Below are 27,692 nucleotides of genomic sequence, written 5' to 3'. Positions count from 1 at the left end.
TATGTTACGTTATACCTACTCTCAACCCGTAAATTGTTCTCAGCACCTCTGTTACCTATATTTGTACCTTTGTGCTGCACATGTCACTTCCTTTTACTCGTTTTCTGATTCGTCTTATTTGATATTTGTATGACTTGTTTTGGTACTCACACTTCTCTCTAGAGCGTTATGTTACTCCTAGTTTTTTAGAGATTTACATAACTAATGAAAAACGGGCTTTACGCTTCGAAAGATTAACGGAGTCATGGAACATATGTAAGACGAAACAAAAAGATATTCACCCGTCACTCGCGGCCTAGTAGTCGTGAACAACATATTCTGTAAAGCACAAGACTCCAGATGTGTTGTTCTCGACTACTGCACTCTCTGGTCTATGGTTACATTCTTTGATGAGTAAGAAAAAGGTCCTCGGTCCCAGGTTCGGACCCCGCCACCAATTACATTTTGGATCATAATCAGCATTGGCAGTTGAAGACTTCCGGCATAAGAAGTCATCCTCATACTGCCAACGGCCTTGTCAAAGAAGGCCAAGGAGAGGACAGAGGTTCAGTACACTCTCTTTCCCTTCGGGTGGGAAGCTGCCCGTATGGCGAGAGGGTCAGTAATGATCAATGGCGTGAGGATGCATCAGGCAATGGAAACCACGGCACTAAAGACGCATAATATGTATCTACAGCACATGTGGCCTGTAACTGAAAAAGTGTCATGGTCATCTCTCTACTGGCAAAAGATTCAGGAATAGTCCCACATTTGGATCTCTGGGAGGGAGCTGCCAAGACAGTGGTGACGATGAGAAAGATATTGAATAACCAACGGAAGGATAGAGATTGAATAACCAACGGAAGGATAATGTTGTATCAGTCGGGATGTGGAATTTCAGAAGCTTTAACGTGGTAGGGAAAGTAGAAAATCTGAAAAGGGAAATGTAATGGGTCAATCTGGGCACAGTAGGAGCTCAGTGAAGTGAAATGGAAAGAATGCAAGGATTTCTGGTCAGATGAGTATAATGTAATATCAACAGCAGCAGAAAATGTATAACGAGAATGGGATTCGTTATCAATAGCAAGGTAGGGCAGAGATTACGTTACTGTGAACAGTTCAGTGATAGGCTTGTTCTCGTCAGATTCGATAGCAAACAAACATCGACAATGATAGTTCCGGTGTACATGCCGATGTCGCACGCTGAAGATAAAGAAATAGAGAAATTGTGTCAGGATATTCTACGAGGTTATGCAGCACGTAAAGGGAGATAAAAATCTAATACTCACGTTGGAGAAATGGAATGCTGTTGTAGGGGAAGTAGTAGAAGAAATGGCTATGGGAGAATATGGGCTTGTTACTAAGAATGAGAGAGGAGGAAGACTAATTGAGTTCTGTAATAAATTTCAGCGAATAGTAGCCAATACTCTGTTCAAGAATCACAAGAGGAGGTATACTTGGAAATGGCCAGGAGATCGGGAAGATTTCGGTTAGATTACATCATGGTCAAACAGAGATTCCGAAATCAGATACTGGATTGCATGGCGTACCCAGGTGCAGATATAGACTCTCACAAAGTAGTAGTACTGAAGTTTAAAACATTTGTCAGGAAGAATCAATACGTAAAGAAGTGGGATATGGAAGTATTAAGGAATGACGAGATTCGCTTGAAGTTCTGTAAGGCTATAGATCCAGCAATGAGGAACAGCTCAGTAGGCAATACAGCTGAAGAGGAATGGACATTTCTAAAAGGCAATCACGGAAGTTGGAAAGAAAAACATAGGTACAAAGAAGGTACTGCCAAGAAACCATGAGTAACAGAAGAAATACACCAATTGATTGACGAAAGAAAGAAGTACAAACAAGTTCAGGGAAATTCAGGAATACAGAAACACAAATGGTTGAGGAATGGAATAAATAGGAAGTGCAGGGAAGCTAAGACGATATGGCTGCATGAAAAAAGTGAAGAAACTGAAAAAGAAATGGTTGTTGGAAGGACTGACTCAGGATACAGGAAAGTCAAAATAACCTTCGGTGAAATAATAGCAAGGGTGGTAATTCGACTGTTAAATGCAGAGTCAAGAGCGGATAGGTGGAAAGAGTACACTGAAGGCCTCTATGAGGGAAAAGATTTGTCTGATGTGATAGAAGAAGAAACAGCAGTCCATTTAGAAGAGAAGTGGATACAGTATTAGAACCAAATATTAAAAAACTTTGGAAGAGTTAAGATGAAATAAGACATAAGAGATAGATAAGTCAATCAGAATTTCTCAAATCATTAGGAGAAGTGACAACACAAAGACTATTCACGTTGATGTGTAAAATGTATGAGTCTGGCAATATACTACCTGACTTTCGGAAAAACATCATCCACACAATTCCGAAGAGTGTAAGACCTGACAAGGGCGAGAATTATGGCACAATCAGCTTAAAAGCTCATGCATCGAAATTGTTGACAAGAATAATATACAGAATAATGGAGAACAAAATTGAGGATGTGTTAGATGACGATCAGTTTGGCTTTAGGATAGGTAAAGGCACCAGAGAGGCAATTCTAACGTTGCGGTTGATAATGAAAGCAAGAGTAAAGAAAGATCAAGACACGTTCACAGGATTTGTCGACCTGAAAAAAGCGTTCAGTAATGTCAAAAGGTGCATTGGAAATTCTGAGGAAAATATAGGTAAGCCATAGGGAGAGACGGGTAATACACAATATGTAAAAGAGCCAAAAGGGAATAATGAGAGTGGAAGACCACGAACGAAGTGCTCGGATTAAAAAGAGTGTAAGACAGGGCTGTAGTCTTACGCTCCTATTGTTGAATCTATACATCGAAGAAGCAATGATAGAAATGAAGGATAGATTCAGGAGTGGAATTAAAATTCAGGGTGAAAGGATATCACTTATACGATTCGCTAATGACATTGCTGTCCTCAGTGAAAGTGAAGAAGAATTACGTGATCTGCTAACCGGAATGAACAGTCTAATAAGTACTGAATACGGATGGGGAGTGAATTTAAGAAAGACGAAATTATGAGAAGTCGAAGAAGTAAGGAACTTAACATCAGGACTGATGGTCACGAAACAGATGAGGTTAAGGAATTTTACTACGTAGGTAGCAAAATAACTATTGACGGACAGAGCATTGACATAAAAAACAGACTATCACTGGCAAAAACGGCATTCCTGGGCATGAGAAGTCTACTAGCGTCAAACATAAGCTTTAATTTTAGGCAGAAACTTCTGAGAATGTACATTTGGAACGTAACATTGTATGGTAGTGAAACATGGACTGTGGGAAAACCGGAACTGAAGAGATTCAAAGCATTGGAGATGTGGTACTACAGACGAATGTTGAACATTAGGTGGACTGGCAAGGATAGAGGAGGTTCTGTGCAGAATCTGTAATGTTAGTAATTTTCGCCTCACAAACATCAATATACGCTCAATAGTAAACGCCTGATGGCCTAAAGTTATCGAACAATTGTAAAGTAAAAGAAATGAACCATCGCATAGCAGCAACAGAATCTATTATACTATATCTTTGCCGTTCTTGAGCGGTGCCTGTAAATCTCTATGTACATAGTATCGATTAATGATATAAAAAATAATTCTGTTGTTTCAAGACAAATGAGGCATTGGGCGCCTCACCTTTTACTGTTTGTATCCCATGAAAGGCGGACGCGGACTTGTTGCGTTCCGCATCGGTATTTTATGTTTTATGTGAAAAATATTCAGTAAATATGCCAACTGTTATTTTTACAATCAGAAAACATGTAGTTTCTTGTAATTGATTACGAACATACAGCATCAAGTGGACATTTTGACTGTTATGTGTAATGTATTTAACCACAATGGTCATCTATTGTAATTTAATATGAAAAGGTACGTAGCATTAAAAAACTCGTGTTAAAGGTAAGTGTGCTTATTTTAGTAAATTAACCTTGATTATTTCCATCTCCTCATTTACTTGAATGTTAATTATTTTGTGTTAGTTCATCACCAGAAATTATGATCACGCTGATGGGCCGAACGCCATTACCGTTTTCCTATTATTTCTGAATCAGCTCTTTTTTTAAAATTGTGTAGTGTTGCATTTCTTTTAAAGTCTATAAATCTTCTGGTCCCTTAGTGTTGTTCCGGGTATGACTACATCGCGACTATAAAAATGCACAGAAATGATCATGTTTCTTCCGAACGATCTCAAATAAATCAATCTGCTGCTCTTGTTCAAAATAATCCAACCAGGTATTTAATGCTCAACATATGTTGCTACAATAGTGTAATCAATCCCTGATTCTGTTGCCAAGTGGCCCACCAAAATATTCACTTTTTCGATATACTTAAAAAAAATATAAAATAACAATTCTTTTTCTTCCCCCCCCCCCCCCCCCCCAAGAGCAACGCTACAAATCGGAGAGGAAAGGAATATGTGGAAAAAAGGGAAGGAATATGTGGAAAACACTATGTAGAAAAAGGGACAGAATAGCAGGACATCTGTTAAGATGTCAAGGAATATCTTCCATGATAGTACGATAGGCACAGGAGAGGAATTCGCGGCGGCCCGCGCCAGACCAGTCAGAAGACTGATGAATAAGGAAAAAAACCTGGAATCTCCTCTTGTTCCTCCAGTATCACTATTTCGTGCTCTTCCTCGCCGTATTGCTTTCCTTCTTTTCTAACTGCAACCCGACTTCGTGAAATGCATGTCATAAATTGAGTCCATACACTCACGTTTTTTTTTTTTCTTTAATCGCGCTACAACTATGACTCTTGACGTGCTTTTTATCCTTTGTTTTTATTTTCTTTATTCTTTAATTTCATCTTCTCTCTCAGTTCATAATCTTTTGTGTTCAAAGATATTGATATTTAACAAACCATCTTCCTATGGATATAAACAAAACATTGTAATCCTCTGGAGTCCATCTTTTGCACAACATTGTTGAAGATTGTTTTTAGCATGTTCTGACTTACCGCTCATCCTTTTCTGCTTTGCATATTCTGCCTAATCAGTTCTCTCCAGTAATTCAGTACTACTTAACAGTTAGTTACAGCAATCAAACACTCAACCGCTCACTACGGTGTTACCACCTGACTCTAATACTACACACTCGTGGTGCAGTTAACACTTTGACTTTAATAATTAACACAGATATCGGACTTTTTACAATGATTAGGTGCATGTCTGCTCACTGTGCTGTCTTCACTTGCACTATAGACCTCATTTTCATGGTCGCCACAATGATTATTACCTTTTAAATACTTCTCATCTTCATGTAGCTTGTGAAATTAGTATCACATATTGGTAAGCGATACTGAGTCATTTTTGCCGCCATTTCGTGGTTACTTTTATTTGCAGTGTACTGGGTACACTTTGCATTTTTGTGACTGGGAAGGTATTCTCTCGAGTGTGGCTTCTGGGTCGTCTTTTTTGGGATGAGGCGGTCAATGAATCTCATTAGGAGGGGCAAAGACCCGCTGGGAGCTGGGCAGCCTGCTTCATGCTCTTGTCATCAAAGCTGGAGCATTTCCAAGCCCCGAGTGGAACGTGCCATGCTGCTACAACCATCCCCAGAGGATAACTGAACATGACACTGTCGCCTGTTCTGTTCTGGCGTAAGAAGGACGAGATACCAAAACACTACCAGACCAGTGTGGGAAGGTCCATTGCTTTCGCATCAAAATTTGGTGTGTCCAATCGAATTGCTGTGAGGGACACTCATCTCCCAGCCTTCGTCATTTGATGTTGATGTGCTACCGATTGTTCATTTTTTGGAAATGTAAGTGTCGCAGTTGTTTTAGCGTGATCGACAACTTGTCTTGCTTAACATGGTTGTAATTTGTAGCATTTTTTGGTATCGTTTACTTTGCTTTCTTAAACTGCCCTGATGAGAAGATCTTTTTCGTTTCCTTCAATCTGTCTTCCACACTTTCTGATACTTCCCCACAGTGTTAATGTCATTTGTAGTTTAATTTGAGTTCAGATATCTTTGTTCACTGTTAATTATTGTTGTGATTTTAGGCAATCATTTGAGGAAATAAATATCTTTTAATCTCAGTCATGGCAAAGATTCCAAGATCCATTACCTTCTCCTAATTAGGTGACCCATAATAAATGTAGGATGGTGCATATCGAAACTGGTTGTTCACACAGTGATGGCATTGTCGTTGTGCATAGTGGCCAAGCTGTATGATCAATCATATTACGAGTTCAGAGAAAAGAACGAGCATTTCACTCAGTCATTTTGTATGATCAAAGACTTGTTTTGAAACGGGCATTGCACTTATGCTTCTCAACTGTGATCGAGAACATAGACCTAGCTTTCACTCTTATCATATCTTACTTTTTTGGAATGTGTCAGTCTTATTCTTTGTGATAAACTTAAAAAATTTAGTTGTAATCTTTTTTTTCCTTTTGCAGTTACTATTCGTGACTGAACGTCCCGCGAGTTTCCCTAAGCTGAATCCCCCATTCACAGTTTACATTAACTTGGTTACTATAATTTCGATATTTCCCATGATAATTTCCTCTTCGTCTATCAAGTTCACCCACTCCTATTCTGGGCGGACTGTGATAGTAGTTTCGCTGATCTTGTGCTCCATACTATAGCCTCTCTTCTAGGTATCGTCGCGCGTTTATTTGAGCTGGCGTCATGATAAATCTAAGTGACGGTACTTCTTCCCAACTTCGCACATCATCTTGCTTCTTGCCTTTCCATCTGTTTCTGCACCAACCTTCCCAATTCTGACTGTTACCTGTCAATGAGTCTAACTGATCTACTATCTGCGCAATAGAATTGACGTCTGTTTGCGGATTTCCAATTAACTTTTCCTGTATTAATACTGGTAACTTAATCATTATAACTGAAATTAGGTTCCACTCTCTAAGCAGGTCGTCAAAATACTGATATTTTTCTAAACAGGTGTGAAAGAGTTCTTTATTACTCATGCACCCGCTACTATTGAAATTACGACCTTCAAATATTTCTCTCCTCTCACTGTTTTGTGCGTTTCCCAACGAATATTGATTCAGAAACGCACTTTTTAATTGGTTGAATGTGTTGCATTGCGATCCTGTAATCCCAAGATAATGCTTTCCCTTCTAAGCTACTAATTACGCAGACAACCTTCTTCTTATCATCTCACTGCTCCAAAAATATTCTATCAAACTGTAGTTTGATTGAAGCCGGGTATATTCTTTCTCTGTCAGAGGAACTGTGAAACTTACATACTTGCAAATGTTGATGATCAAACATTAGACAATTTTTATTTTTAACTTTCTGTTTTCCTGCTCATACTATACCTCAGATACTTTGTTTTATTTCAGTTCCACCTGAGCAGCATACTGAGCCACTGACTCTTATTCTCACTTCGTCTCTAATGGCGTCGATGTCAATGGGACATTAATCCCTAATCTTCCCTCCCTTGCATCCTTCTAATTGTACCTCAGATCTGTCGTCATTTTTTCGCGATTTCCTACAGTTCTAAATGAAGTCCACCAGCACTCTTGTCATATGTCTTTCGGATTACTTCTACCCTCTTAAAGAAACCAGTATTAACCTTTTCTATTTTTATATCCCATTGCTCCTGAGCAATTTAATAAATATGATTAATTTCTTTTTGACCGTTCATTAACTGCACAGTATTAATTATTCGAAGTTCATCTGCACCAAACAATTCTTTATTTTTAGAACCTTCTTCTGCTAAAGAATCAGTTACTAATTTTTGCGTTTTTTCAAATTCCTTAAGCTAGATTGAGGTTTCTAAACAAATATCATCTCCCAGTTTATCAATCTGAGATTTCTTTACCACTGAAGATTTTAACAGCTTGTTCACGTTTTTCTCAGTAGACGCTTAATTTTATTTTATTGATTTTTTAATTTATTCAAGCTTTTTCTTAGATTCTGCCCAGTATTGACGAAATTTTCTTTAGTGGAATTTTGAGTTGATGCCAGGAATTCCGTGAGAATTCTCATCATACCACATTCATGATCAGAATTATTCACCACCATACTTACAACAGATATTTCACCGTCGCTATAGACAGACAAATGATCTGATGATACAGCACGGTGACTTCTACTTTGCATATTCATTTCTAACATCATGGTCCTCTGAGAGTACTTGAGCACTATCTTCCATGACATCTGAAATGTCTTGCATTGATGAACTTTCACCACTTAATTATGACTATTTGTCATGTGATTTGGTTCATTCTTGTGATGTCTCCCATGAGCGTAACACACTTCCCTATTACTTAACATCATGAGGTTTCCTCTACTCTCAGTCATGGTTCAAATGTTACTGATACTTATAAATAAATATCTGTTTACTACTAGCTAACCTATTGGGAATGCTGCTTTTCACTACATTGCAATGCGTGTAATGCCACAGGTCCTGCGGCTTTTAAGAAAGATAAGTTCGTGCTGCCCTGAAATATGGGCATTTTGGTTGCCTGTAGTTGGCTATTGGGCTTCCCTCGCTTCAACAGGTTGTGTGTTGACTTTTGCTTTCATTACTGGTGGCACTCTGCGGTGACAACGATCGTCTGCCCGCCTTGAAGTGAAGACTGCAAAGAACCGCCTGCTGCCTCACGCCACGTACCTACACTTTGCCTGCAGCTGTTATGTTATCTGTCCGCTGCGTTGCATCATAACTCAAGTCTCGCAGTCTTTTTCTTTTCTTGACGTCAGTCTTTTGCTTTGCATCCCACATCAGAATCTGTTATATTCCTCATGCATGCACAGTGTCTCAAATTATTTACTGTCTCTGAAATGTTGCGTAATTCGTCAAAGTCACTTCCACTAATTTTTATGCCCTTTGCTGCTATTGTTACCACAAATCACTCTACATCCACTACAAAACACTGTTCACCAAATTGCTATCTCAACTCACTATTACTGCAATTTCATGGTTCACTTTTCCGATAGATCTCAGCTGTCAGTTACTTAAAAACATCCCCACGAGGAATAGCATGCACACCTCCACTCCTTTGAAATATGTGCTGGTAGCAGGGTGTAACAGACTGACCACATACAGGAGGGCTGTGGTTGGAAATGTACAAAATCAGTCACACCTCACAAAGTTTCTCGAACTTACATCAGTCTTCTAAAGATATTGTTTTACTATGCGCTGCAGAAGATGATGCCTGGTTGTGATTTTGTTTATGAAGTGATACTGCTAGGTTAAGGTCAGAGGAAACTAAGGATCTACTTTGCCATGAAGATCACTCCAGTATTGTTTTACGGATGCCTTATTTTTATTTCTTGCAGTAAGTCATCACACAGCACAGTTACCACACCAAATGATTACACTAAGTGATTAAACAATAAGTCAATCTTATAATTTACTAACACACAAATCCAACTGTGCTCGACAACACTCTTTTAACAATACCCTAAACAATGAAACAAGTTATGCACAGTGCAGCTCATCAAATTAACAAAACCTTATACTTGTGACCACAGTTGTCTTCAACCATCACATAAGCTGCTTCCACCTTCCTCCAAAAATTCAGTATTTCCTAACAGTTAGTTACAGCAAACAAATACTCGACCGCTCATTTCGGCTTGGCTCTAATACCACACTCCCGTGGTACACTTAACACTTTGACTGAAATAATTAACACAATTAACGAACTTTTTTTACAATGATTAGGTGCATGCCCGCTCACTGGGGCCACCATTACTCGACTCTGACCAGCAATGACACCAGCGTTTCTGCCTCAGGTGCCAGAAAAATTACCGCTACCGTATAGAGTTCAGCTTCCCTCAGGCAATAGGAAGCGAATATGCTGCCACCGGGTCGACTGTGAGCCTTTAACCTGCCACTAGGATGCTTTCACCGCGTAAAAGGCTCCCCAACAGTAAGGCTTGCTACATATTGCACAGAATTACAATTTGAGGGACACTCATTTGCCATAAATTTTATGCTACCATGCCTGACACTGTAAGGCTGAATAAACAACAGAAAGCCAGTCAAACGAAGTTTCTCACTCCTTCTAGCAGACTAATGAAATCAACTACTTTTAATTGTGGACGAAATATAATGAAGCCTGGACAACAAAGTGCGCCAGTAGATGCAAATGAAGACCACTGCACCATGGACGAATCAGCAGTTTTATTCAGTAACAGATATTTTACTTTAAGACATGACACCGTAACCAATAAATTTCGAAATTAACTTCTCGGTTACAAGTTACAAAATTCGTGTTTCAATGTTTTGGGAAATTAAACCCCTAAAGGGGTGAAATAGCAGATGAGATTTCTTAGGAAAATATTTTATTACAAAAGCATTTTTAAAGCTAAATCAATGAAAATTAAATTTGGCTTCTCAGTAGGAAATAAAAGTACATGTTTCACCGTTTTTGGAGATCCAGTCACAACTAAGGATGAAAGTTTTTATGGAAATATTTCATTGTGCAAGCATTTTTGAACATAAGTCTATGAAAATTTGTATTTGGATTCTCTGCTAGAAATAAAACATAAGTATGTCACTTTTTTTGAGAAATCGATTCCTAAGGAGGTGAAATGGGGTCAGAATGATTCACTGACTCATCATCGCCCAGCCCAAACAGCTAAGGATAGAGACTTGAAGTTCGGAGATGGAGTGGTGCAAACTGTAGGCGTCGTTTAAGAAGAGACTGTCCGAAATTCCACTTTTAAGGGGATGAAATAGGGGATGAAATGCTTTTTGAAAGTATGTCGCGGTTAAGGGAATTTTGAAAGTAGAACTACGAAAACTGGTATTTGGTTTCTCAATCAGAAATTTAAAAAATACGTGTTTGAGCACTTTTAATAATTCAACAACTAAGAAGATAAAATAGTGGCTGAAAATTTTTTTGAAAATAAATAATTACTAAACAACTGCTAAAGGATTTTTAATGACAATTGATATTTGACTTTGGAAATTCAACACCTAAGGGTGTGTAATAGGGATGAAAATTTTTAAGAATATATTCCGTTAAATAAAAAAGAAATTAAGCTAAATTTATGAAAATTAGTATTTAACTTCTCGATTAGATATAAATAAATATTTCTACAAGAACGGAAAAGGCATAGTTAACAAAAGCTTTGGACTCAAGCTACCGGTATCGCTTTTTGGTCAGAATTACACTGGGAAAAGACCATGCCTATATGGCCTTAACTAGCGTGAAAATCTTGGAAGGTATTGCAATTTGCTAATAACATAAAAATTCGATTAAATAAAAGCAAAGAAATCTCTGCAGGCCAGATAATCTCTGCGACCGAAGCAGCGGGCGGTAGCTACTATTCTAATAAATAGATCGTTGTAAGTCTCTAGGGGAAAAAAACATAAGCGGTAACGTTTTCATTAAATCCAAAGGTGTGTCTTGTCGAAATTGCAGTGACAGTACTCAGATAAAGAAATGTATTGATCTGTGTAAATTCAACCAATTTTTTAACTATTAACAGTCACTAACAATGGATCAGTAAATCAGAGATACCAACTTTTCATGTGTAACGGGTGTATTGTATAGGCTAGATAGGAAGTTCAACTCGCCGCCCACACCCAATAACTGCCTGACACTGGGGCCAGCAAACACCTGTGCGGATTGGCAGCCAAACGCCTAGTGACCCCAGGGCGTTCACCTATCCACAATTTTATGTCCGAACAGGTATCAGAACAGTCATGGACCCAAACACATGTTGTCAAGCTGGAACAAAAGTACAATATACATCTGGGTCCAGGATAATTCCAGTTCCTATTCGGACGTACAGTAGCAGCTGGGTGAATGTCGTGGGCCATCCCTCAGTATGCGACTGCCAACAGTAGGGATCTTCGCCGGCCTCAGTGACAGGTGGTTCTTATATCTGGGCGGTGAGCTGATCCTCTTGTCTGGCCAGCACAGTATACAGACTGTTCCAAAACTGCTGAAATAATAGCTATATTTAATAAAAAGATAAAGGCAACAGCCTACATCATTAATTTCTTAATTGGTAATAAATCTCATCGTCATCAAAAAAACAATTCATATAAATTCAGATAAACATCAAAATTAAAATTCTGCGGGTATGTTAGTAAGTTACTGAATTTATATGTTTTTCCGTTAATGATGAGAATTAAATTTCTGAAATGCTTTGTAATTCTGTTCATAAATTTGTGAGTAAAATGGATCCCATATTGTTGGTCAGAGTGCTGAACTTCTTAATTGCCTTTCAGTAGTGAACAAATCTCAATTAAATAATAATAAATAAAGAACGATAATTGTGCTTTTGGGATATTTATTTCACGCCGGAGAGGCTAAAGAAATATTTGCTGCAGTCATCTACATTGTTAGTGTCATTTGTCAGAAATAATGTGAAATCCATGTAATATGGCATAAACCAATATGTGAGTTAAATGTTTCACTAGGATTTCTAAATATTTTGATCTTCACGAATACCCTGCATCATTGTCTACTCTACTAGGCTACAGTTTCGTGACGTTTCTGAATTTATTCCTTTCGGAATACCATTGCTTCTTCCAGAACCAGGGTTTAACGAGAGTTAAATTTCAGTACATTTCGTCCTCCGTACACGTCAATTCAATTAAATAAATATGAAAAAGGGAACTTTTCAAAATACTGTATTGCAGAAAACTTACTAAACAGCTTTATTCATTTAATATTTATCTGAGTCTTATTCAAAAACTATCTCTCTTTCTAGTGTCTGGGCCTGACTGGATGGAGAACTCAGGAGCTGTTCTCTTGAGGTTTTTCAGTTCAATGTCGTTGTTTACCAACGTTATCCAAAGCATGGAAATCCATCCAACGTGTGTCAGACAGATTGGTTCTGCCATTGAGTGGGCCGTCATCGCGGCCATGATTGGAGTTGCGCCATATATTGTGTACTTGGTACGTTTTGTAGTCACTGTCACACCTTCTCTGTTATGGCTTTACTAATGCACGTGAAACAATAAATGTAATTTTTCAGATAGGCCTAATTTTATTACATCCTAATGTTAGTAAATTTCTTAACGATCTGTTCTTTGCAGGGTGAGTTAGTTGATCGCCGGTGCCTATATGGTGTGCTTGGAATTCTTCTCTTCTTGGCAGCTGTGGTTACGTCCTTTCTTCCGGAGTCTTTGCACGAGAGATTACCAGAGACTCTCGAAGATGCTACCAATTATGGTGCCTGTCAAAAATACTGGAGCTTACCTGTCATTAAAAAGGGATGGAGATCCGCTACTTACATGCCTGGCGTTTTATTTCTTAACAATTTATGCTTCAGTATACCTTTTTCCACAGTCATATTTATGCTTTTTAACCTCTTTCGCATTCTGTTCATAATTTGTGGATGTGATCTCGGCAAAATACCACCATCGCAATGAAAGCCATGTTAGCGTAAGAGATTTATTTCAAAGTCATTATCTAACGACTTTGCTTGTTGAAATACCAATTGCACAAGAATTATAAGGGGCAGTTCAATGAAAACGAGACAGATGAAATAAAAAGTAAATAGTGTGAGACCAAACAGTCAGTGCCGTGATGGAGAAATGTTTGTAGTTGCCTACAGAAACATGATCCCTTAATTTCACCGAGCGAGGTGGCGCAGTGGTTAGCACACTGGACTAGCATTCGGGAGGACGACGGTTCAATCCCGTCTCCAGCCATCCTGATTTAGGTTTTCCGTGATTTCCCTAAATCGTTTCAGGCAAATGCCGTGATGGTTCCTTTGAAAGGGCACGGCCGATTTCCTTCCCCATCCTTCCCTAACCCGAGCTTGCGCTCCGTCTCTAATGACCTCGTTGTCGACGAGACGTTAAAACAACACTAACCTAACCTAACCTTAATTTCTTTAAAGTTAGTACCGACATTAGACTTGTTTATTTACAGCGTTACATTTACACTTACACAATCATGATTTCGGCTTCAAAATGCCATTATCAAGTGTACATTATTAAATGATTCCTTAAAGCGTTTATTTACGATTCTGGCGACAGTTGCAGTATTCATATTAGGGACTAGTTTCGAACCTTACAGTTTCATTTTCAGCCCCTTTCTACTAACGCTGCACTGAAAGAGCCTGATCTTAAAAATAAACATCAATGTGGCAACATATGCTTTATAAATGTTTGCAGAACGAATGCCACAATCCACGCCAAGTCAAAATCAAACTAAGTTTGATTTGACTTGGTAAGAGGACTGCGTGGATTATGGCATTCATTCTGCAAACATTTATAAAGCATGTGTTGCCACTTTGATGTTTGTTATTAATATCAATCACTGTTAGTGCAGCCTCAGTAGGACAGGCTTGAAAATGAACCTGTAAGGTTCGAAACTAGTCGCCTAAGATAAATACTGCAACTGTTGACAGAGTCGTTAATAAACGCATTAAGGAATTTGATGAAATTTCTGGTTCCCTGTCAATAAAATGTTAAAACTGAAGAACAACGACTGTACGCAGGCGTGGATCTCTTCGTCTGGGAAACTTCTGCAGCATAGTCGAAACAACCATGGCTACATGTTTCCCGATCCCCCCCCCATTTTTTTCCATATTTTTGGAGCCCGGAGGAAAGACTTTTGTGACCGTCGATTTACTTCGGATTAATAGATGCTCACTTACGTTCAGTCACGGTTCCTTAGGCAACTGCAAACATTTTCCCACGAATGCAATGACAGTCTTGTCTTACAATGGAATGAGTGTATTTACAGTTATGTCGATTACTTTTGAAATAATAAAACTTTTGTTTACTTTTTTTCACTTGACTGCCCCTTATACATTAGGAAGATCGCTACATCGTAGCTGCAAATAACGACTGAGTAAAATTAAAAAAAGAAAGAAAATTAGCACACACCTTACTTAAAACAGAAAATTAATTTCTGGCTTTGAAGGTTGGTACACGAATTAGAATGTAAATTAACATTCACACCCTTTCATATCATCATCGTTAGACTCACTTTGCAATGAGCAGCGTACCAAATTTATTTTCGGTTTCTCTGAGAGAGAAGACATGAGTTGTTTTCACCGTAACCTCACCCTCTAACCCTTAGATTGCCTGCAGATATTATTTCTGTGCTCTCCTGTGAGCAATGGTTCATACTAAGAAAGACTGAAAACTTTATTGCATTATCACATGGCAAAATTAATCGGTCGCCACCACACTTTGTCTGGAAATCTTTTCAACTACTCTTATAAGGTTAGTTGTTGTTGTTGTTGTGGTCTTCAGAGATTGGTTTGATGCAGCTCACCATGCTACTCTATCCTGTGCAAGTTTCTTCATCTCCCAGTACCTACTGCAACCTACATCCTTCTGAATCTGTTTAGTGTATTCATCTCTTGGTCTCCCTCTACGATGTTTACCCTCCACGCTGCCCTCCAATACTAAATTGGTGATCCCTTGATGCCTCAGAATATGCCCTACCAAACGATCCCTCTTCTAATCAAGTTGTTCCACAAATTTCTCTTCTCTCCAATTCTATTCAATACCTCCTCATTAGTTATGTGATCTACCCATCTAATCTTCAGCATTCTTCTGTAGCACAACATTTAGAAAGCTTCTATTCTTTTCTTGTCCAAACCATTTATCGTCCATATTTCACTTCCATACATGGCTATACTCCATACAAATACTTTCAGAAACGACTTCCTGACATTTAAATCTATACTCGCTGTTAAAAATTTCTCTTCTTCAGAAATGCGTTCCTTGCCATTGCCAGTCTATATTTTATATCCTCTCTACTTCGACCATCATCAGTTATTTTGCTCCTCGAACAGCAAAACTCCTGCACTACTTCAAGTGTCTCACTTCCTAATCTAATTTTCTCAGCATCACCCGACTTAATTCGACTAAATTCCATTATCCTCGTTTTCCTTTTGTTGGTGTTCATCTTATATCCTCCTTTCAAGACCTATTTTCTGAGAATAAATCGTAAGGTCAGTATTGCCTCACGTGTTCCAACATTTCTACGGAATCCAAACTGATTTTCCCTGAGGTCGGCTTCTCCAAGTTTAACCATTCGTCTGTACAGAATTCGTGTTAGTGTTTTACAGCCGTGACTTATTATACAGTTAGTTCGTTCATTTTCACATCTGTCAACCCCTGCTTTCTTCGGGATTGGAATAATTATATTCTTTTCGAAGTCTGAGGGCATTTCACCTGTCTCATACATCTTACTCACCAGATGGTAGAGTTTTGTCAGGGCTGGCTCTCCCAAGGCGATAAGTAGTTCTGATGAGATGCTGTCTACTCCCGGGGCCTTGTTTCGACTCAGGTCTTTCAGTGCTCTGTCAAACTCTTCACGCAGTATCATATCTCCCATTTCATCTTCATCTACATCCTCTTTCATTTCCATAATATTTTCCTCAAGAACGTTACCCTTGTATAGACCCTCTATATACTCCTTCCACCTTTCCGCTTTCCCTTCTTTGCTTCGAACTGGGTTTCCATCTGAGTTCTTGATATTCATGCAAGTGGTTCTCTTTTCTCCAAAGGTCTCTTTAATTTTCCTGTAGGCAGTATCTATCTTACCCCTAGTCATATATGCCTCTACATCCTTACATTTGTCCTCTAGCCATCCCTGCTTAGCTATTTTGCACTTCCTGTCGATCTCATTTTTGAGACGCTTGTATTCCTTTTTGCCTGCTTCATTTACTGCATTTTTATATTTTCTCCTTTCATCAATTAAATTCAATATCTCTTCTGTTACCCAAGGATTTCTACTAGCCCTCGTCTTTTTACCTACTTGATCCTCTGCTACCTTCACTATTTCGTCTCTCAAAGCTACCCATCTTCCTTCTACTGTATTTCTTTCTCCCATTCTTGTCAGTCGTTCCCTAACGCTCTCCCTGAAGCTCTCTACAACCTCTGGTTCTTTCAGTTTATCCAGGTCCCATCTCCTCAAATTCAAACCTTTTTGCAGTTTCTTCAGTTTTAATCTACATTTCATAACCAATAGATTGTGGTCAAAGTCCACATCTGCTCCTGGAAAAGTCTTACAATTTAAAACCTAGTTCCTGAATCACTGTCTTACATTATATATTCTATCTGAAACCTGTCAGTATCTCCAGGCTTCTTCCATGTATACAACCTTCTTTCATGATTCTTGAACCAAGTGTTAGCTATGAAAGTTATGCTCTGTGCAAAATTCTACCAGGCAGCTTCCTCTTTCATTTCTTCCCCCCAATCCATATTCACCTACTACGTTTCCTTCTCTCGCGTTTCCTACTATCGCATTCAAGTCACCCATGACTATTAAATTTTCGTCTCGCTTCACTCTCTGAATAATTTCTTTTATCTCATCATACATTTCATCAATCTCTTCGACATCTGCGGAGCTAGTTGGCATATAAACTTGTACTACTGTGGTAGGCGTGGGCTTCGTATCTATCTTGGCCACAATGCGTTCACTATGCTGTTTGTAGTAGCTTCCCAGCATTGCTATTTTCCCATTCATTATTAAACCTACTCCTGCATTACCCTTATTTGATTTTGTATTTATAACTCTCTATTCACCTGACCAGAAGTGTTGTTCCTCCTGCCACCGAACTTCACTAAGTCCCACTATATCTAACTTTAACCTACCCATTTCCCTTTTTAAATTTTCTAACCTACCTGCCCGATTAAGGTATCTGACATTCCACGCTCCGATCCGTAGAACGCCAGTTTTCTTTCTCCTGATAACGACGTCCTCTTGAGTAGTTCCCGCCCGGAGATCCGAATGGGGGACTATTTTACCTCTGGAATATTTTACCCAAGAGAACGCCATCATCATTTAACCATTCAGTAAAGCTACATGCCCTAGGGAAAAATTATGGCTATAGTTCCCCTTGCTTTCAGCCGTTCGCAGCACCAGCACAGCAAGGTTCAAATGATTCAAATGGCTCTGAGCACTATGGGACTCAACTGCTGTGGTCATTAGTCCCCTAGAACTTAGAACTACTTAAACCTAACTAACCTAAGGACATCACACACATCCATGCCCGAGGCAGGATTCGAACCTGCGACCGTAGAGCACAGCAAGGCCGTTTTGGTTAGTGTTACAAGGCCAGATCAGTCAATCATCCAGACTGTTACCCCTGCCACTGCTGAAAAGGCTGCTGCCCCTCTTTAGGAACCACACGTTTGTCTGGCCTCTCGACAGATACCCCTCCGTTGTGGTTGCACCTACGGTACGGCTACCTGTATCGCTGGGGCATGCAAGCCTCCCCAGCAGCGGCAAGGTGTGTCTGCTTTTTTCGAAGACACACACACACACTCACACACACACACACACACACACACACATATATATATATATATATATATATATATATATATATAAACACACACTGAAGCGCCAAAGAAACTGGTATAGGCATGCAGATTCAAATGCAGAGAATGTAAACAGGCAGAATACGGCGCTGCGGTCGGCAACACCTATATAAGACAAAAGTGCCTGGCGCAGTTGTTAGATCGGTTACTGCTGCTACAATCGCAGGTTACCAAAACTTAAGTTTGAACGCGGTGTTATTCTCGGCGCACGAGTGATGGGACACAGCACCTCCGAGGAAGCGATGAAGTGGGGATTTTCCCTTACGACCATTTCACGAGCGTACCGTTAATATCAGGAATCAGAGAAACAGAAAATCTCCGACGTTGCTGCAGCCGGAAAAACATCCTGCGAGAACGGGCCGGCCGTTATGGCCGAGTGGTTCTAGGCGCTTCAGTGTGGAACCGCGCGACCGCTACAGTCGCAGGTTCGAATCCTGCCTCTGGCATGGATGTGTGTGATGTCCTTAGTGTCCTTAAGTTAGTTAGGTTTAAGTAGTTCTAAGTTCTAGGGGACTGATGACCTCAGATGTTAAGTCCCATAGTGCTCAGAGCCATTTGAACCATCTGAACCTGCAACAACGGGACCAACATCAGCTGATGAGAATCATTCCAAGTGACAGAAGTGCAACCCTTCCACAAATTTCGTTAGATTTCAATGCTTGGCCGTCAACAAGTGTCAGCGTGTGAACCATTCAACGAAACATCATCGATATCTTTCTGTGGAGCCGAAGGCCCACTTGTGCACCCTTGATGACTGCATGACACAAAACTTTACGCCTCGCCTTGGACCGTCAACACTGACATTGGACTGTTTATGACTGGAAACACGTTGCCTGGTCGGACGACTCTCGTTTCAAATTGTATCGAGCTGATGGACGTGTATGGTATGGAGACAACTTCATGAATCCATGGATCCTGCATGTCAGCTGGGTACTGTTCAACTTGGTGGAGGCTCTGTAATGATGTTGGACATTTGGAGTTGGAGTGATATGAGGCCCCTGACACATCTGGATACGACTCTGACAGGTGACACGTACGTAAGCATCCTGTCTGATCACCTGCATCCATTTATGTCCATTGTGCATTCCGGCAAAGTTGGTCAATTTAAGCAGAACAATTCTTCATCCCACACGTCCTGTACTGCTGCAGAGTGGCTCAAGGGACACTCTTCTTCGTTTTAACACTTCCGTTGGCCACAAATTCCACAGACATGAACATTATTGAGCGTATCTGGGATGCCTTCCAATGTACTGTTCAGAAGAGATCTCCACCCGCCCGTACTCTTACGGATTTACGGACAGTCCTGCAGGATTCATGGTGTCAGTTCCCTCCAGTACTACTTCAGAGTCCATGCCACGTAGTGTTACGGTACTTCTGCGTACTCGCGGGGCCCTAAACGATAATAGGCAGGTGTACCTGTTTCTTTGGCTCTTCAGTGCATATGTGTGTGTGTGTGTGTGTGTGTTTTTGTGGATGGATGGGTGGGTGGGTGCGGGGGAGGGGTGGTGGGGCGCGCGCGGGTTGTCTGTTTTTTCCGGATATGTCTTAAAGAACATTCACCGTAAGTGATCTTGCGGCCATAAAAATATTATTCCAATGATTCCAATGCCGTTAGCCGCATTTGGACAATGAAATGAATCATCGGTAAAAGGTGAAAATATTATCTGAACGAGTATGTCCCGCTTATCGTGAGTGGTCGCCTTAACTGCCTTGGCTATCCAAGAATGTTTCCCAGCCGATCCATAGTCCCAACCTGTTACACAATATCAGGTTAGCGTCACCTACCCACAACCCCTCACTTGCCATTTAGGATTCCCAAAAGAGATCGACCTTACTGTAAACTTAAGAGCTAACGCTGCACTAAACGCTAGAAATTAAATAAATTACTAATCCATCTTCCATGAACCACCTCAAACCGATCGCTCATTGCCAACTGCTACAATCAGAACAAGTCTATTTCCCAGCTACACTATGTGATCGAAAGTATCCGGACACCCCCAAAAACATACGTTTTTCATATTAGGTGCATTGTGCTGAAACCTATTGCCAGGTACTCCATATCAGCGACCTCAGTAGTCATTAGACATCGTGAGAGAGCAGAATGGGGAGCTCCGCGAAACTCAAGGACTTCGAATGTGGTCACGTGATCGGGTGTCACTCGTGTCATACGTCTGTGCGCGAGATTTTCACACTCCTAAACATCCCTTGGTCACTGTTTCCGCTGTGATGGTGAAGTGGAAACGGGAAGGGACACGAACAGTACAAAAGCGTAGGCGTACAGGCCGACCTCGTCTGTTGACTGAAAGAGACCGCCGACAGTTGAAGAGCGTCGTAATGTGTAATAGGCAGACGATCCACTGCAAGTACTATGACAGTTAGTCGGGAAGTGAGAAAACTTGGACTTCATGGTCGGGCGGCTGCTAATAAGCCACATATCACGCCGGTAAATGCCAGACGACGTCTTCCTTGGTGTAAGAAGCGTAAACATTGACGATTGAACAGTGGGAAAACGTTGTATGGTGTGACGAATCACGGTACACAATTTGGCTATCCGATAGCAGGGTGTGGGTATGGCGAATGCCCGATGGACGTAATCTGCCAATGTGTGTAGTGCCAACAGTAAAATTCGGAGGCTGTGGTGTTTTGGTGTGGTCATGCTTTTCATGGAGGGGGCTTGCACACCTTGTTGTTTTGCGTGGCACTATCACAGCACAGGCCTACATTGATGTTTTAAGCACATTCTTGCTTCCCACTGTTGAGCAATTCGGGGATGGCGATTGCATCTTTCAACATAATCGAGCACCTGTTCATAACGCACGGCCTGTGGCGGAGTAGTTACACGACAATAATATCCCTGTAATGGACTGGCCTGCGCAGAGACCTGACCTGAATACTATAGAACACCTTTGGGATGTTTTGGAACGCCGACTTCGTGCCAGGCCTCACCGACCAACATCGATACCTCTCCTCAGTGCAGCACTCCGTGAAGAATGGGATACTATTCCCCAAAGCCCCTTCCAGCACTTGACTGAACGTATACCTCCGAGAGTGGAAGCTGTCATCAAGGCTAATGGTGGGTCAACACCATATTGAATTTCAGCAATATCGATGGAGGGCGCCACGAACTTGTAAGTCATTTCCAGCCAAGTGTCCGGATACTTCCGATCACATAGTGTGCGTTCATCACCATGTGTAACATTACAAGTACATCTCGTCTTCTACTCGGTCTGTAATGAAATGGCCGAGCTATTAACTCTCTCTGCGCTCCTTTACCTGTGGTACAAAGTAAATGATTCTAGTCAATGCCCAGTCTACCTTCTGGGAGTTTATTTTTCAGATTTCGAGCGTGGTGTGTTTTGATTCGTGCGGAAAATTGGCGCACGCAGATCATTCAAACGCCAGGAGAACGGAGCCCCATTATGTCCCACATGGTTTGCACCTTCGAGATTCGTTAGTCAGCCTTCTTCCTTGTCTGGGGCCCCTCTATGGAGGGGTAGCATGGCGCCAGCAATACTGGACTGTCACAGCCCTGCCTGGGCCGTTTCAACAGGGTTAACTATCAGTTTACAACACCTGAGTCAAATGTGACGTCATTTTACTTCACACGTTGTACCAAAGACGGCAGGAGTTCTCTATCGACTTTCGTGATCGTTCGGAAGTTGGGAGAAGCCATATTGGTTTTCGCCATTTTTAGTTGCAGCTCGTATTTGGTGGGTTTTATGTAATCACTTCTGTCCTATGAATGCTGTTTCAGAACGCCAGCCATTGAGGATCTCCTGAAAATGCGTCAATATTGGTACAATCTGTTGTAATACTCTGACAAAAAGAAAAATTGTTGGTTAAAGAATTTCGTGTTTGACTGATTACGTATTGTAGCTTCTGCATTATGAAAGTATGCCGTTTCAAGGCAGCTGCACATTAATGACTTATCAAAAACACGTCGTTCTTGGTAGGATTTATTGTTATTAAATGTGAGGTAATGACATGTTGGCAGTTAAAGCCTTTTTGAGATCTCAGCAAAAGGACATAGTCGAAAGGTGCACGAGTTAACCATAGTGTAGTGGATGGAACCATGGAGTTACTAAGTCTAAAGCAGGTAATTCGCATCGTGCTACTTCCAGCTACTGTCTTATTCATTGTCGCGTCTCTATTATCATTACACATTCGTGACCGTTCGTCTCACAACATGTGACGTGGACATGATTTTCAAATCAATAATTCACCTCAGAATGAACTCGGCGTTACAATTTTCCTTTATTGCAAGGTACATGAACTTCTAAGTTACCTTGTTTATAAATGATTTCAATTCTGCATTCATGTGGACATAGAGAGAGAGATTCAAGTCTTTGCTAGAATAATTCCGGAATTACTAAAACTATTGTACTAACTATTTTTCCTAATACACCTTCCTCAACCCCAAAAATAAGACATCTTCTGATCTACAAGCAAAAATCGAACTGAAGAAAGTTAGCATTTAATCCAGCAATATATACACACATCAAAAAATTTTGCATCACCCCAGTTCCCAGAACTCCTCAAGATAGACGTTGACTGTGGATGTTGTATCACAGACACAGTCCCTTTGACTGTTCAGAGATGTCACTAAACCCGCCCAAAGATGTAAACAACCATGCATGAGTAGGGCCTATTAGATGCTCCATTCACCAGGAAGGAGGTACACGGATCATGTTGTCTGTAGTTCAACCATGCCTAGATCGGTCAATACCGCATTCGATCGCGTCCTCATTGTTACTTTGTGCCCGGAAAGGCTCTCAACAAGGGAAGCGTCCAGGCGTGTCGGCGCGAACCAAAGAGATATTGTTCGGACATGGAAGATATACAGAGAGACAGGAACTGTCGACGGCATGCCTCGCTCAGGCCACCCAAGGGCTACTACTGCAGTGAATGACCGCTACCTACGGATTATGGCTCGGAGGAAGCCTGACAGAACGCCACCATGCTGAATAATGCTTTTCGTGCAGCCGCTACGACTCAAACTGTGTGCAATAGGCTGCATGACGCGCAACTTCTCTCCCGACGTCCATGGCGAGATCCATCTTTGCAACCACGACACCATGCGGCGCGGTACCGATGAGCCCAACAACATGCCGCATGGACCGCTCACCGGTGAGTGTCGTACATGCCTTCAAACAGACAATCGTTGGAGACGTGTTTGGAGGCAACTCGGTCAGGCTGAACGCCTTAGACACACTGTCCAGCGAGTGCAGCAAGGTGGAGGAACCCTGCTGTTTTCGGGTGACATTATGTGGGGTCGACGTACGCTGCTGGTGATCATGGAAGGCGCCGTAACGGCTGTATGATACGTGAATTCCATCCTCTTACCTATAGCGCAACCTTATCAGAAGCATATTGGCGAGGCATTCGTCTTCATGGACGACAATTCGCGTCCCCGTTGTGCAGATCTTGTGAATGACTTCGTTCAGGATAACAACATCGCTCGACTCGAGTGGGCAGCACGTTCTCCAGACATGAACCCTATCGAACATGCCTGGGATAGATTGAAAAGGGCTGTTTATGGATGACGTGACGCTCCAACCACTCTGAGGGATGTACGCCGAATCCCGTTGAGGAGTAGGACAATGTGGACCAACAGTGTCTTGATGAACTTGTGGATAGTATGCCACGACGAATACAGGCATGCATCAGTGCAAGAACACGTGCTACTGGGTATTAGGTGTACCGGTGTTTACAGCAAACTGGACCACCACCTCTGAAGGTGTCGCTGTATGGTGGTACAACATGCAATGTGTGATTTGCATGAGCAATAAAAAGGGCCTAAATGATGTTTGATGGTCAAAGTGACGGTTTGTCTGAAACCAGCACCAAATAATACTATAGGTGTGAGGAAGCGCAGATTAATGAACCAGTGGCAGCTATGTTGCAGGTGAACTACCATATTCTCGTTTTCCCTAATATGCCAAAGAATCCTCTTCCAACATCGGAGCTTCAGTTCTGCCTGTATATCGCTTAAGATGGATGCTGCAGTGCTCATTTCAATAATACCCAGCTGTTTTCTGCTCCGTTCTAGGCAATAACTACTCTTTTCTCAAACGAATGTGGTATTAAAATCTTGCAAGGAAAAGTAACATGCAGATAAGGCCAGCTTAAGAAGTAAATTAAGTAGAAGCCACAAGCAGCACAAAGAGCAGCGTCATGCCGTGGAGGACTGACTACTTTGTTTCCGCTAGTGTTTATCCCGTCTATTAAGGCATCCGCTGTTTCAGGGTTTGCAAAATATCATTTTATGAGCATTATTTAACTTTGTGGTCGGATAACATCCCTGACAGGACAGTAGTCAAGGTAACTCGTAAAAGTAACCTAAGGGAAGGGATTGGTTTGCACCATATGTCTGTGAGTCGTGTCAATTATGTTATGCGTGTTATCATAACCGGAGGTTAGTCCAAAATACTATCGCAATATCCATCTAAAAAAGCACTCTTCCGTCGACGTTAATCTGTGGGCAGAACAGTCTCCCAAAATGGAATAACTACGAAATCTCATAATAATAAACATAGCTTTATGTACTTGCAACTGACAGTTTTGAAGCAAAGAATGAAGCAGCGAACTTGAGATAATATTGTAAGTGTGAAACATGACAAAGATAATGATACACTATATTTTGTTACCTTGAACAGTTCCTTCGGTGCTTCTGAACCACAACAAAGCTGATGGTTGTTGTAGCTCGCCGCTGCATCACTTCATCTACAGCAGCCGAAAACACGAATTAGCTTCCCGAAAATGAAATGACGTTCACCTAATGAGTGTAACAACAGAAACAGCAAAGCTTTTTGGATGTGCAAACACACGTCTCCAAAATACTCGTGACGCGCGGAAAAATGTTCCCATAGCCAGAACAACTATATGCATAACTTAACCGAACAAACACAAAAACACTACGTGCTGGACATGCAAAAGAAAAACCTTACATCTGTCACTGAACTCACCGGCTCACCGGCGATGCCCATCTCAGTCAGCAAATCATCTCTGCCTTCGTCATATTTTACATGTTTAGACCGCAAACCTGGCCCTTGTCCTTGTACATTCGTGATGTGCTCCCTTCTTGAATAAGGACTGATGGCTGGTGGCATCATTTTTAACGATTCCGTTTTCCCGCTCCCTCGGCGGTGCCAACATTCTGTTACATTGAAGCCTCTTTTCCTCAGATTGCCGGGACTTTTGGTTACGCCAGTTCACCTTTGAAACATGGCTTTTATTAGCATTGCTATCTCTCCTGCATTTGTGTTCGCACGCTTGCCACCTCACCATTTCCTTGTTGGTGCTTGTACACAATCCTCACGCTCGAACTCTTCCAGGTCTGACAAAGTAACCCCGAATGGCTCCAAATTGTTTTTTTCCACGCCAATGGGCGATAGTTTGTGCTCTGGTAGCGAGTTTATGAATAACTGGATCACTTCATCACTGTTACGGAAGATCCAGATTTTGATTGCGTATAAGAATGTCGTCGAAACATATGGCGTACGACTTGAAACATGTCGCTGCTAGGGATGGACTTTAATGATTCTCAAGCTTACCATGTTCCGGTCCACCGCCGATCAATATAATATCATTGCTATGGACACAAAGTCCTCGATCGTTGGGCAATTCTGTATTGCTGGCAACGTTCTAGCAACGACTTCACCACTCAAGTGGCTATTAATATATTCGAGTTTCCTTCGGATAGTCCAGTAGCTTGGTGGGCTATTTTCAAATTTGGCCATTCAAGTTTTGATGAGTAGGCCCTCGTCTGCAGGGTACGTAAACAGTTTCCGTAACAAGAGGAAGGGTTTTTCATCAAACAACATGGACACAGACACGGACCACAAAGCTATACTCTCTTCTCTAATATTCTCTCCCTGTCGGATAGTGCTACGCCAATTACACAGTAAATTTTCACACTCTCCGATATTACCAAAATCGGTTCTGCCACTTGCCCTCGCTCAATTCCTCTTTTCCAATTTTCTGTCATTATGGAAGAAAACTCTTCAGTTTTAAATAACTGCACCAGCTCTAGTAGCTTCGGAATCTGGCCGATTTTGCGTTATTTGTGCAAGTTCCCTATTCGTGCCTGCGATTGTTTCCACCTTTTTACAGAGGTATTAATTTCCTCTACTTCCCCCACTCTAGTTTCGGCCTGGAGTAGCCTGTTTATATTGCTTTCTACTGTTTTCGCATCTTCTCTGATTTGCTTGTCATTAGTCTTGAATTTAGAATCGATTGTCCGATCTAGCTGTAATCTTTTCAAAAACTGTTTTCTTTCCCTCTTCACTTCTTCTCCGTCTGCTTCACCTTTTTGTCTATGTGGGTCAGCTTTCTGTCTATCTGCATCAGCTCCTTCAAATTCAATTGAATTTATCTTGGCTCACAACAACATCAAAAAATAACAAGAAAATCTCAAAAATAGGAGTGAAACACTTATTCTACTCGCAAACATTGCTGCTAGAGCTCAAAAAAAATGCAAGCGAAGCGGTAACTACAAAATTGCTGCTGTAGCAACATTCTCTGCACTAAATTACGTCTCACACCGTCGTTTATAACTCCATTTGTCAGACCATTTCAGAGGTAAGAATCCTAGGAGAGTTGCTATGAAATATACCTGACTTTTAACGGTGTGTACTTGACGCGCTGGGGCTCTGCAGTAGAGTGTGCAAACTGCCTACGCCGACCCGTTGCGGCCGAGCGGTTCTAGGCGCTACAGTCTGGAACCACGCGACCGCTACGGTCGCAGGTTCGAATCCTGCCTCGGGCATGGATGTGTGTGATGTCCTTAGGTTAGTTAGGTTTAAGTAGTTCTAAGTTCTAGGGGACTGATGACCTCAGCAGTTAAGTCCCATAGTGCTCAGAGCCATTTGAACCATTTGAACCAAACTGCCTACCACACTACGTCCTCAACACAGAAATGTTGTACAAGCTAGTGTACTACTTGTACAATTTTAAACCAAGATATTGCCTAATTAAAGCAATTTGTACAGAGTATAGCATGCGCTGAACTAGTCGCGCGTATGATACGAGAAGACCAAGACATGACCCCAGGCTACGCGTCGATAACGCCCCCTGGACAGCGTGCATATGGGCCGACGCCGCCGACCAAGCTGTTACAGTACCTCAATCTGTCTCAGTACCTCCGTACGCCGCGTCGGGTCTCAGTTCGCGTTGCACCTCAGTACGTCGCACTGTGCTCTAGTCTTCTAGCTAGCTCGACCGAGCGAGGTGGCGCAGTGGTTAGACACTGGACTCGCATTCGGGAGGACGACGGTTCAATCCCGCGTCCGGCCATCCTGATTTAGGTTTTCCGTGATTTCCCTAAATCGCTCCAGGCAAATGCCGGGATGGTTCCTTTCAAAGGGCACGGCCGACTTCCTTCCCCATCCTTCCCTAATCTGATGAGACCGATGACCGATGACCTCGCTGTCTGGTCTCCTTCCCCCAACAAACCAACCAACTT

General features: G+C 41.4%; 1 protein-coding gene across 1 annotated transcript in view; it reads left to right on the top strand.

Moving 5' to 3' along the window:
* LOC126252342 (solute carrier family 22 member 7-like) overlaps positions 1-27,692 on the top strand; it is a 165,748-nt gene that overhangs the window by 111,251 nt on the left and 26,805 nt on the right. Inside the window, exons 8-9 of the mRNA XM_049953230.1 lie at positions 12,643-12,830; positions 12,971-13,177. Of these exons, the coding sequence (XP_049809187.1) occupies positions 12,643-12,830; positions 12,971-13,177 (395 nt within the window). The remainder of the gene's footprint in view (positions 1-12,642; positions 12,831-12,970; positions 13,178-27,692) is intronic.

The sequence above is a fragment of the Schistocerca nitens genome, chromosome 4 (genome assembly GCF_023898315.1).
Source record: "Schistocerca nitens isolate TAMUIC-IGC-003100 chromosome 4, iqSchNite1.1, whole genome shotgun sequence".
Taxonomy (NCBI): domain Eukaryota; kingdom Metazoa; phylum Arthropoda; class Insecta; order Orthoptera; family Acrididae; genus Schistocerca; species Schistocerca nitens.
This window is presented reverse-complemented; position numbering and strand designations above follow the sequence as displayed.